Source organism: Hippocampus zosterae, chromosome 8, assembly GCF_025434085.1.
Source record: "Hippocampus zosterae strain Florida chromosome 8, ASM2543408v3, whole genome shotgun sequence".
Lineage (NCBI taxonomy): Eukaryota > Metazoa > Chordata > Actinopteri > Syngnathiformes > Syngnathidae > Hippocampus > Hippocampus zosterae.
In genome coordinates, this window is record NC_067458.1 from 11,334,127 (window position 1) to 11,347,159 (window position 13,033).

At 41.3% G+C, this 13,033-nt stretch overlaps 1 protein-coding gene across 1 annotated transcript; it reads right to left on the reverse strand.

The window, feature by feature from the left end:
* Positions 1-2,854: 2,854 nt before the first annotated feature.
* On the reverse strand, positions 2,855-7,354 carry b3gnt7 (UDP-GlcNAc:betaGal beta-1,3-N-acetylglucosaminyltransferase 7). Its single transcript, XM_052074602.1, has 2 exons — positions 7,080-7,354; positions 2,855-5,369 (listed from the first exon to the last, which is right to left on the reverse strand). Coding segments are annotated over exons 1-2 (1,242 nt in total). The 5' UTR covers positions 7,082-7,354; the 3' UTR covers positions 2,855-4,129.
* Positions 7,355-13,033: the final 5,679 nt, after the last annotated feature.

Genomic DNA, 13,033 nt, shown 5'->3' on the forward strand with positions numbered 1-13,033 from the left:
TCGCAGGTCACATCTGAAGGCTCACCAAATTTTTTCCGCGGGTAAAATGCAGCTAGTTCTGTGAACATATTGTACTGTCTGCATTTTCTAGCATTCAATCTTACTCGACAGTCGTGAATAAATTCCATTGTAGCCTTAAATTTTCCGTGCAAATCGACTTGTTTTGAAGCTCAAGTTATTTTGTTGGAGCTAACTTGGCTGTCAATTATATTTTGTGTATAATCAGATTATTAAAAGTAGATTAAAGTACATGTAGAATTGAAGCAGGCTATTTCTCTTTATTTGGATGTTGACATGAATTATTCTGAGGTTCAGTGATGGAATTGAAGTGTGTAATCATCCACACTTGTCAGCTCTCGGATAGAATAAATGTTACATTATTAAAATGCTGCTAAACGGATGCTTTAGAAATATATTACTGATCCATTGTAATTTTGGTAATTGCTCAGAATGAAATATCAGAAGGCTGAGTGACAGGCTGCCATGTGGTTAGTAAGTTAATTAAGAGTGTATTATTTAAGATATACTTTTTTTGGCTGTTGTTTTGTATTCACCTGGAGATGTTCACCGAGTATCCAGAGATGGAGTAATTGCCCCCCCGAATAAAACGACTAAAACCTTTCTGAGTTTTCATCAACTAAAACACGAATAGGATAGGAATGACTAAAATTAAGTATTTTTGCCCAAAAAGACTAAGATTAAGCTCTCGAGTCAGGAGCTGGATGGAGTTTAAATGATTTACGAATAGCGAATGACATAAGACATCGCAGGGTGAAAAATTGTACTGAATGGCGAGAAATACTAACGTGATGTTTGTCGCTTCTTGTATGATCCATGTCAAGTTTGTCCACCAGGGGGTAGTCAAACAATAGCTGAGCGCTCTCAATATGGCGTTCAGCACAGTACTTCCCATGCATTTAGCACGTACTGTACTACAGTACTGAAATTTTGAAATAATCATGACATCTCAATGAGATTCCTGCAACATGCATTTTCGCAAAGCTAATTTGCATTTTAAATCCATATTTATCTCACATTCCCCAATATCTGTTTGATGCGTGTGAAGTGCTCCAACTATCTTATGATGCCTGTTTTGAGAGTACATGCTTTACTAGATTTTATTTGCGATAGATTTTCCCATCACAGTATTAGGGAAAATTAGAGATTAGCTAGACAAAGCAGCTTGAAAGGCTCACATTTTTCCCAATGGTCGAGTGGTTAGCGCATTGACCTCAGTGTCATGGGTCAGATCCCGGCTCCGGCCTTCCTGTGCGGAGATTGCATGTTCTCCCCGCGCCTGCGTGGGTTTTCTCCACGTACTCCGGTTTACTTCCACATTCCAAAAATATGCAGGGCCGGCTGACTGACACTTGAAATTGTCCCTCGGTGTGAGTGTGAGCGTGGTTGGTTGTTTGTCTCTGTGTGCCCTGCGATTGGCTGGCAACCGGTTCAGAGTGTCCCTTGCCTACTGCCTGAAGACAGCTAGGATAAGTTCTCGTGTGGAAGGATTCCAAGAACTCCTCATCCCACACATGCATTTTGTAGCATCTTGAAAACTGACCCGTTGAAATAAAAAAAAAAAAACAATTCCAAGAAGTTCTGAAGTTACGTAAAATGTATATATAAACAGAATACAATGATTCGTATATCCTTCCAACTTACATTTAATTGAATGCGCGACAAAGACTCTTTAACGTTCTCTATTCTATTCTTGCTGCTGGAGGCTGTAAATTTCCCCAGTGTGGGACGAATAAAGGATATCTTATCTGATCTTATTTTTTTAGAATTAATTGATGCAGACAACAGCTCTGACCATAAGCAATGTTTCTTTTAATTTTAAGTCAAGCATTTAACATTCTCATTTCTCCTTGTGCCAACAAAATTAATTCATCTTGGGGCCTTTCAGGAAAGATCAAGCTGTTGCGTGAAAGACTGAGGTGCCCTCCAGCCAACCTATTAACCAGACTGACATCAAAAGACTCCACCGATTTGTGTCAACAAATATGCAGTTGAACAGCAGGCTACTTTGGGTAACAGGGTGTGTACCCAGTTTGAGTGGAATGGTGTCACTTGAGTGGGAAATTTACCCTGGATGACAGTGCAATTTGGCCAGTGATTGATATGTGCATTTTACCAGACACAAAGCTGCTAACAAAACCTAAATGCAGTTTCCATCAGAGAAAAAAAAAACCATTAATATGTGATACATCTCGACTGATGACGATCTGACGAATTCAGATGCAGGGGGAACTATGAGGTCTAGGATTAAGAGATGTGTTTCAATATATGTGCGTGTTATGTTGGACATAGATGACAGTGGAAAGAGATGAACCTCTGTAAGCTACGCCTCTGTGATGAGAAGTGCCACGCGGTCTGCTAATAATGGAGAACTTCATTGTACTGTCATGATGCACGACTGTGAATATGACAATAAGGCAAGTCTTTTAAAATGTATCCATTACTACTACAGTGTGTTCTAAAAACAAACTAAGCTCTAAAAATATATATTCACTGCTGACATGTTGCAGCTTTATTTAAGATACTTAAAATGGGGGAAAAGAAAAAAAATATTGTTGTTGTAAGTTGTTGGTAAATTCCAAAATATGATTAAAGTTCATCATAAACAGTGGTCTTGCCTTTGTGTTGTAAAAAACAAAACAAACAAACATTGTACTGAGGGTGATTTAATGCCTTGTGAGATGATGCAGATAAAATATGTACCGTTGACCAGTGACAGTGGTTGTGATTGGACACTATTGTTGGATAACCTCTTGTATATTTTCCGAAAAGATTATGCATGTTGATAATGGCGAAGACAAAAACTGCTGATCTAGGACAGATTTACAAGGAAAAATTATGCTTGGACCAAAACAGGACATTTATTTACACTTTCATATTCACATATCAAACATTGTTTAATTAACATCCACTCCCAACACAGTTATCACCGATTCCATGCTTTAAATTAAATATCAACCCCACATTTAACACCCATTTGTCAATGACAGGACTCTTAAATTAACGTGTTGCATATTCGTACCAGTAATAGTTTGAGTACAGGGTCATAATGTAAACCTATCAATATCATGTCAAGTATATCAGCACATTCAATTATATGGGCAGTGCGCATCTTAGTTATTTTATTTCATTTTTTTACATTTCCAGTACTATCTACTATGGAGTAGCAGATGTCCACTTCAGTCATATTCTTTGCCAAGTGCAAGGACCGCTGCAATACAAAGAATGAATTGAAATATTGATCCATGTCTAAACAAAGCACTGGTATTATAGTGGTATGTTTCTGCCTTTCATTAATATGTCCTGGGTTTGATTCCCAGCCACAGTCCCAAGCCCCGTTAAAAATGAATGGTTTGCTTCAAAGGACATCTAATATTTAAATTAAATAAAAAAAAAATCAAGCCGCCTCAAAAAACTGCGCCATGCAAATCATGTGATTGAGTAACAGGCCGTGGCGACCCCTGATGGGACAAGCTGGAAGTCGCAACGGCATGCATGTCCAGATGTTCACCTTGAATAATGGAAATGAAATAAAGTCTGGATCACCGGGAGATATTCTCTTAATTTGTAATTGTTTAAGCCTTTTTGGCACACATATACTGGTCCAAGGTAAAGGAATATGAAATATTTCGTACACAAAAATGCACAATGGATGTGCATTGATGGCTTTGCAGACACTGGCCTCTTGGGGCAGGGAGGCTAAATATTGACAACTGTCATTTTAGCCTTTAAGATAAAAAAAAAAGACAACTAACAATTATTCATTCTTTTGGGCAGGCAGAAACATTCACATCTGTGTTGAGCAACAATAACTTGTATTCACATTGATGGGTTTATCAACAGTCAGTCATTGTCTTCTACTTAAGAGACCAGTGAAAGAAGTACAACGTGCTGCAAATGATTTATTCAACTGCAGGTCATTGAACTGCCTTATAAATACCCACATTTCCCACTCGATAATTTGCGTGACTTTATAAGCGCGGAACTGGCAAATGCTGTTGCAGTCTCTCTCCACAGAAAGGAGAGTACGCAATGCTTGCCTTTGACTGTTATGACAAACAACAAGATTCAGCTGGCGTCTCGGCGCTGTCCATTCCTCGTCCTCGCCAAGCTATAGGATCGTGACTTTTTGCGAGCACACCAGGTCACTGTTGACCAGATTCCACATGTGTCTGAGTTCCGTTGGGAGCAGTTTGTGAACAACAATCATGCTGCGAAAGAAACAAGGTTCTTTATTCAACTTGCTGCTTTTGTTTTTCACAAGGCCAAACGTCTTAAAGGCGTTGTGTTTGATCGGAGCGACCTGGAGGACCTCGAGGCACATACCCAAGAAGACATCATCAATGGGGTACAACTCCAGGGTGTCCGCTACCCAGTGAAGCCTCCGGGCCACAGTTCTATCCATCAGAAACCCCCCTCCACCCGCATACGGAGGGTAATGGGTCTTGTTGTACAAAGCTTGTGGGATGTAGTACTTATTTTCCTTTTTACGGATTGGCCTCGCCTTAAAAATCACATCGCCTACAAAGAGATTCCTCGCATGGCTCGTGCTGTCCAGAAACTCAAAAATGTTCTCCACATTGACAAAGACATCGTCGTCTCCCTTGAAGATGTAGTGAACGTTTGGGCAGTAGGTGTGGAACCATTTGAGGAAATGGGTCTCCTTCAGTGTGAGATTGAAGAAGCTATCCAAGAAGCCCCACTGGAGGATATCACCATAGATGCGGTTCTCATACTCCACAAGCCTCTGATGGTTTGCCCTTTCGGCACGGTTGGACGGTTGACCGAGAAGGAAAAGCGTCTTTATCCTCTTGCCATTCAACACTCGCTCCTTCCCCCAGGTTTTCCGAATGACTTCTCTACGGTCATGCTGGGTAGCCACTGACTTGATCACCATGAGTAAATATATTTCCCCCGAGCACTTCTCGGGGTGGTTGAGAAGCATTGGGAAGTAGCGACAGTGCCGGTAAAGCATGAACTGCTTGAAGTTATCCTCTAGGCCCCGAAACCAATCCTGGGCCGAGAGACTGAGATTGGCGCTACAGTTAGAGCTGGTTATGTCCCAGGTTGTGGCGCTATTTTCTGCAGTGACACGGGGTTCTTGGGTGGTTGACCGACGAGGCAGGAGCGGCTGGCGTTTGCTCTCCTTCCAAAAACTTTTTATTCTCTGAGAGGAGTGTAAAGCTACAGAGTCCACTTCCTCCGAAGCATCCATACGAGCCCGCCTGTCGAGTTGGAACGGAACCCCCATGTTAATGCTTCCCCTCTGGACCACAGTCAGTGCCACCACTGCTAGGCAGAACATGACAGCCACCCTTTTGTACACCTTCCAGCGATCTCTGTTGTTCATCCTGGTCAAGACAAATGGAAGACAGAGCGATACAGTTGAATTCAGCACACTGTAATGTTATGGCTTTTCCACTGAGCAAGCTAGCTGGTTGTATCTTGACATCAAGAAGTAAGGTGTGGTGAATTGAGGAGTTTCATTCTGCCATAATACAGTGCTTTACAGCCATTTTGTGTTTTGTTTTTTTCGGGCAGGTGTCTATTACTTGCAAAAATTTGCTGTTCATGGCAGGGCTCCATCCCTATGTGCATAATGTGAGTCAACGGAACACATACTGTAGAGGTTTACAGTCATAACGAGGGAAATGATAACTACAATGTCGCCGAAAATGATGTATATTTTTGCCTTTTCAGTAAACTTTTTTTTACCAAATACAAGTTCGAAGGGCTTCACAATGGAGGAAAGCCACTTGAGCAAAATTTGGCTGTGAGACAGATGTGCTAATCACCACTACAAACATAAAATTCTATTTAAAACACCAACTGGACAGGACTCTGGAACATAATTATTATAATGAAATGGCTATCAATGGGAAAACCTATTCTGGAATTCGATCACATTTAAATTCAACTGGTTTGTATGCACTGTAAATATCCATAAAGTGTGAAGGAGTTTGAGATGGGGGCGATGTGTAGTAGTTCTCCTGCCTTACTTCAGATCAAATACAGGATAAGTGGTACTGAGAATGGATGGACTGATGGATGCTTTGGCATGAGCCGAGCAAAAACCTGACCCTGATGCTCTATTATTTTCCTCTCAATTTTTCATTGTGAGAGGTCAATACAACAGAAACGTAAAGTAAATACCAACAAACTGGTGGGCAGAGGTCAGAAATCTGGTCGCGTATTAATTATTTTTTTACGTTTTAAATTTGGGTAGAAAATATTCAAATCTCTGTTTATGAATGTTACTGTAGTGGCACCCAAAGAAAACTCAGTAGTAAATAGACTACGCTAAACTGTCAAAATTACCTTCCGTAGCAGAAATGTAGTGTGCATTGAAAATAACCAAAGAGGCTTTAATGTCATAAGATGTTCCCACATGTTATTCTAAAATATATACATCCCTTTTTGTGGACCTGGCAAACCAAATAACTTGTGTGCGGAAAGAGTATTTATTATAAATTTTATGTACTGTATCTTTTGTTTTTTTTTTAAATGCACACACACTATTCCCCCGCTCCCCAAAGATGTTGGGCAGTAAGGTGTAATGGAGTGACAATTGTTCATTAGTATGGTACCACTTCAAGAAAAATGTGAGGAGCTGTGGCACTTGCAAAGTGAAATAAAGCCCACGAATTGCCACGCTTCCATCATTTCATGCCAGGGCTCGTTGCACTCTCCAAAGACACTTGCACACGAAACCCTAACTCTTGTTTTCTAGTCTCTATTGAGTGCATCCCAAAACAACTTGATTTCAATACAATGATTGAAAAATTGCCGATCGAGATAATCCAGTGCAACTGGGCTTTTACAATTTATGAAACTCATTTCATGGTATTTGCGAATTCCGGTCATCAGTATTAATTGTAGCCTATCACATTTACAAATTGTGGAAAACTTTTACAAATTACGATTTTAAAGTATGCAAAAAATATGTAGCTTGTGGATGGATAAATTCATTTAATAATAATGAACGGCATTGTTCAGTTATGCATACAGCCGTAATTGTTGGAAGGAAGGTCAGGAAAGGAAACGTTTAAAATATCACTTACATTGTGCTTCGGTCTGGTCTGTGGAGCTGTTGAGGTTGATGTTCTAAAACGAAGCAATTAACTGTTGATATGGCTCAGCGTTGAAAAGTCGAACCGCGAGGACGCTGAACGCTTTGGGAGCAAGACCGTAAAAGAATCCTTTACATGAAAAGTCAACTTCTTGCAACTTACTGCAGAAAATCAGACACACACAAATCAAAGGAAAAAAGACAGACGTCCTTGTGTGCCGTGCAGCTCCTGGTTTCCGCTCACTCCCACACCGGCTTGCGCTTTTCAACAAGCACCACGCGCACGTTGCTACGTCACAAAAAAGAGCCCACCCAACCGGTCCATCGCACACACTCCACCACTTCACCGTTTCATTCGTTTTCTTCGAATGTAATCGGAGCAACAATGATCGTCTTTTTCATTTGTCTGCAAACGTAATTTCTTCATCCCTACAATATATGATTTGCTTTAGTTCTGGCTTTCTTTACGTCTTTTAATACTAAAGTCTTCGCTGCATCATGATGAGTGCGCCATACAGCGCATGGCATCTATGTCACCTTTGAATGAAAGTTATAATGAAGGTAGTGGTTCAAACATCTACTGCAGTGGTTCTTAACCTGGGTCGATCGAACGGAGCCTCTGCCATGGAGGGTAAGACACACCCGACTCAACATGTCAATTAGTTCTCACACGCCCGCTTGGCCATCACTGGCTGCAGTCGTGATAGTACGTCGTACAGAAAAAAGTATACTTATCTCTTGAAATTTTAGTTACTTTTTCTGTTTTTAATAAATGCATTTTTTTATATCTTGAATTATTTTCACTTATGAAGGGTTCGGTGAATGTGCATATTAATTGGTTGGGTTCGGTATCTTGAAGGTGAAGAACCACTTATCTACTGGATTTGATGGGCTGAATCAACTGACCACATGGCTCCGGCCATTTGTAAGCCCGTAGCCAGAGTGATGTTCCCAATTGGTTAAACCTTCACCTGACAGTTACAATTGTTACAAAAAGCTTGGTTGTCTCGCCCTTTGTAAACTTTACTCCATATCTCCTTAAATGCTATGCATCTTGTCAGCAAAGGGATAACAACCTACCTTTACTTTTGTAGCTTCATTATAAAGCAGTTGACTTCTTTTGACACTTGTAGAACAACTTAGTATTTTATCAAATGTTACTTAAAAATGCCTGGACCGTTCAATAACTGAGCAGTGCATATTTCTAATATAGCAGAGTTTAGTAGTCCTCTGGAAGGTCAGTGTTGACTTACTTATGTTGATCAAATATGGTCTGTTGTGAACATTCACTCATATAAAATAAATAAATAAATAAATAACGAATAAAGATCATAGAAGAACAACTTAGAGGTCACATTTGGGATGGAATTTCCATTCAACATGCCACAATGACTGACTTAACTATTATAGTGGAATCACCCCCACTCACCCATTTTTAAGAAGATTATATTTATATTTTATATTTATATTTATTTACATACTTTTTGTCTTCTACTTTCTCCCTTTCATAAATTGCTGCTGTAAATTGGGAATTTCTCCATTATGAGACAAATAAAGTTTTCTTATCTTATTCATCAATATGGAGTGAACAACGAGCTGTGACATCAGCAAGAGGTCCTGTTGTTAATGATCAGTGACTGTGCAAACATGAAAGGTTTTTATGCTTACCTCAGTCACTGTGTGACTAAGGCTTATACATGCATAGGTCAGCAACTGGCGGCCCGCGGGCCACATGCGGCCCCGGCCACACTCTGATTGGCCTCTTGATTAATTTAAGAAAACGGAGGGTGTGTTATGAGGAAGAAACACACACACACACACACACACACACACACACACACACACACACACACACACACACATATATATATATATATATATATATATATATATATATATATATATATATATATATATATATATATATATATATATTTAGAGCTGTCAGTTTAGCTGGTTTTTATTGGCATTAATTTAAATGAATTTTAACTGGATTAAATTTTTTCTCGCGAGATTAACACGTCACAAGCGGATGTTACGTTGGTCTATAAATACACCAGAACAAAACAACAAGCGCGCTGCAGAAGTCCACGCCCATGTCTGTTTTGCCTGCTTGGCAGCGCGAGACACTGAAAACGGATACTTAAAGAGTTTATGAATGGAAAGTTTACTTTTAAAAAGTTGCCAGATTGCTCCACTGACAAGATCAAAGTTACCTGTTCTTCTCTCTCTGTGTATCATACAGGTATACGATGTATGCCACTGACGCGATTATTACTTGTTTGGAACTATTTTGTGTGGAAGGTTACAGCGTTCTGTGTCCTATAAATAGAGCGGGCGGAGCTTCTCTGTGTTTGTCTGACAGTGACGGTGCGCAGAGGCGGTGACATGACAACGAAAGTTCAACGGTGCAGTGGTAGCGACCTTGCGAAAATAAAACATCTCCAGTGTTGTCATCGAACCAAGTGTAGTCATCCGAAATGGGGTAGACACAAAAACCGTAGAGAGACTTCCGCGCAAGAACTACCAACATAATCAACATAGCCTGACTTTGTTAGGGGGAGTGAAACCCCCCTCTTTCAGAATGGTTTGCCCCAGCAGCACGGGGGAATGCTTGCGCTTGTTTGTACCACCGGCAGTTTTGAATACAGCGGCGCATAACGAACACTGGTGTCCGGGGTCTCGTTATTCTCCAACAAACATACAGAAACAGACTGCTGTGTTCAAAGCAAACTTGAGAAAAACGAAGTATGCAACCATGGTTTAAATCCACTATAGGCTGAGAACTAGTTTACCTTAGATGTGCACTTTATAATGTTATATTGCTCTGTTTTGATTTCATTAAAAAAGCTGTTAAAGCAGCTGTTGTGTGACAAAATATTTTTTTTCACTGTTGTTGATGGACAGTAATATTGTGTGAGAGATTATGTGTGAACAACTGCTCCAAGTGAAAATGTTCATGTAAAATTGAAAATAGAAAACTGATTCATGATTCCAAGTTGATGAGAGCATTAAAATGGGGAAAAATAGGACAAAAAATGTAAAAGGAAATTCAGAAACGATAAAAAATATGTGAGTAATCACGATTAATTTTTTAGTTCATTTGAGTTAATTATGACAATTGCATTTTTAATTAGATTAAATATTTTAATCGTTTGACAGCTCTAATATATATATATATATATATATATATATATATATATATATAAGGTCATCCCCCAAATGTTTCACAGAAATAATGCATTTAGAAGAACATGTCAAGCCCAAGATTGATTTTGTCACTCCTCAAAAGCTATAGCTGAATATTTCTGTCAATCCAGTGGACTGAATACCTGAGCGACGGCTGCCCATTTTCCATTTCCAAGCGAACACAATGGCAAATACAATGCTGGGACCAACTGTGCTCTTCCGCCACTTTGTCAACTTTGAGAAAGGACAGCAACATGCCTCTGTGTGCTTCAAAACAGGAATGTTCTCAATCTGAACACAGCTGTGATCCAAACGGCCCCCTTCCTTTCCTTCTCTCCATTTCCTGAACCCAACAAGTTATCCTTCTCAGGGCCATGTGCATCCTGTTGCCTGCCGACGCTGCTTTTTCCCGTTAGCATTTTTTTTCTCTCCCCCGCTCCCCCCCTAACAACTGCAGCTGCAGAGCGGCAAAACATTGTTCATCACCGACGGCCCACAGCCACACTTGATCTAACTCTAGTCTCCCCATCATTAGGTTACAAGGCAGCACACACACACACAGTGTAGCTTTTCTCACCTCCATGAGGCATTTGGGCACTTCTTTGCTCTTTGTGCTGCTTTTACAGCCCGCACACATGAGAGTGGCTTCCAACAGGTGCAGGAGGTTATTTTTAGTTTAATTGATAGAAATCTAGGCCTTCCTCGATCAGATAGTGTTGTCCCACCGGAACCTAGCTGAAGTTTCTAGGAAACAAAAATGCTTATTTACCTGGTTCTACATGTTAATAGTCTGTTGGACCAATTCCTGTGTGTGTTCAGGCAAATCACGGATGAAAAGTGCATTTTGTTAAAGGACCGCAGTGGTCCTAATAATCATATTGATGGACAAGTTATGTCAGCAAGGAGTATGAGTAGTGTCTCACAGGTGAGTGGTTCTAGGTTTGAATCTAGATTTGTGTGGAGTTTGCATGTTCGCCCCTGGGATCACATGGGATTTCTTCAGAATCTCACATTCTAAACACTTGGATGTTGGATTAATTGAAAACTCCATTGGGGGTGTGTATTGTTGTTTGTGTATATGTGTGATGTGATTGAACGGTGAGCAGTTCCAGGTTGGAAGTAAGACACAAACGCATTGGGCAAGCCTACCTTAGCATGGACAAGCATGACCAAAAGAAAAGTTGCCAAGTCATAAATTAGGTGGAATAACTAAGTTGATTCCATTTTTGTTTCCTGCCTTGCCACTTCTACATCAGCTGTACCTTTCCATCGTTTGTTGTAGTTCTCACAAGAGCAAGGAAGCTGTCACTGTGAACAGCAATGAAAGAAAAACAGGCTGTTATTACGAAGTGGAAATTTCCGTCTTTTAGCCCACAGGAAGGTTGCCCTGATCCTTCTGTTGAGATAAACCCACCGGAGGGGATTACCGGGGGTCTGTCAAGTGTCTTGCGCTTAAGGCTCACTGTCACCATGAAGGAATTTACTGCTGAGGAGGCGGCGCATGCTTGCGGGGATAGCGACCCCCTCCACACTTACCTTTTCCACTCAGCCATCAAGTGATGATGTTCTTCTCTGACAAGGCAGCAAGAACAAAGGCACCTGCCTCTTATCCAAAAGGCCAACACAACCACCACTCCACTGCGACCCCCGCTGGAGGTTCCCCAGCAATTAGGTCCCAAAGGAGAATACGCATCAGCAAACATCAGTAAACGCCTATACCAGACCCAGCCCGTACCTTGCTGCGCATTGGGGAGTCTACGCTCGGTCTTTTTTCACCAGCACACGAAAATCCACAAGGTTTTTCGGAGCTAATCGCGAGCGGAGCGGCTGCGCTGTACGGAGCATGGAGACGCCGCCGGAGGAGGGGGAAGCGAGCCGGCGTGCTCGTCAAGCTCAGGCAGCGCGGATTTCGAACCCCGCTCCCATCGATCCATCTTGCTAATCTACGATCTCTGCCAAACAAGATGGACGAACTTATTCTCCTCACAAAGACCAACAAAACATTTGCACGTTCTGCTGCGCTCTGCTTCACTGAAACCTGGCTCAGTGACCGCCATCCAGATCCCGCGCTACATCTACCCGGCTTCCGCCTTCTCCGAGCCGACCGCGACACGGAGCTATCGGGGAAATCGAAGGGTGGTGGGATTTGCTTCTATATCAACGAAGAATGGTGCACTGATGTCACGAAGCTCGACGCACACTGCAGCCCGGACCTGGAGTCGCTGTCTTTAAACTGCAAGCCATTCTACTCGCCACGTGAGTTCACCTCCTTTTTACTAGTCGGTGTTTACATTGCGCCACAAGCTAACGCTAACACGGCGATACAAACGCTAGCCGAACAAGTAAACAAACTCGAACTAAAATACCCAGAGTCACCCCTGATCATTTTGGGCGATTTTAATAGAGCACATCTTAACCGTGAACTTCCCAGATATAAGCAGCACATAGACTGTTTCACCAGAGAAGGCAACATTCTAGATCACTGCTATACAACAATCAAAAATGCATACCGATCGGTCGCCCGCGCAGCATTGGGTCTTTCTGACCACAATTTAATCCACTTAATACCTACATACAGACAGAAACTCAAATGTGTTAAACCGGTTGTTAAGACTGTGAAAAAATGGACAGATGAAGCAAAGCTAGCTCTACAAGAATGCTTAGATTGCACTGATTGGGGCGTCTTTGAAACTTCAACGGGCACACTGGATGAATACACAGACACTGTAACATCATACATCAGTTTCTGTGAGGACA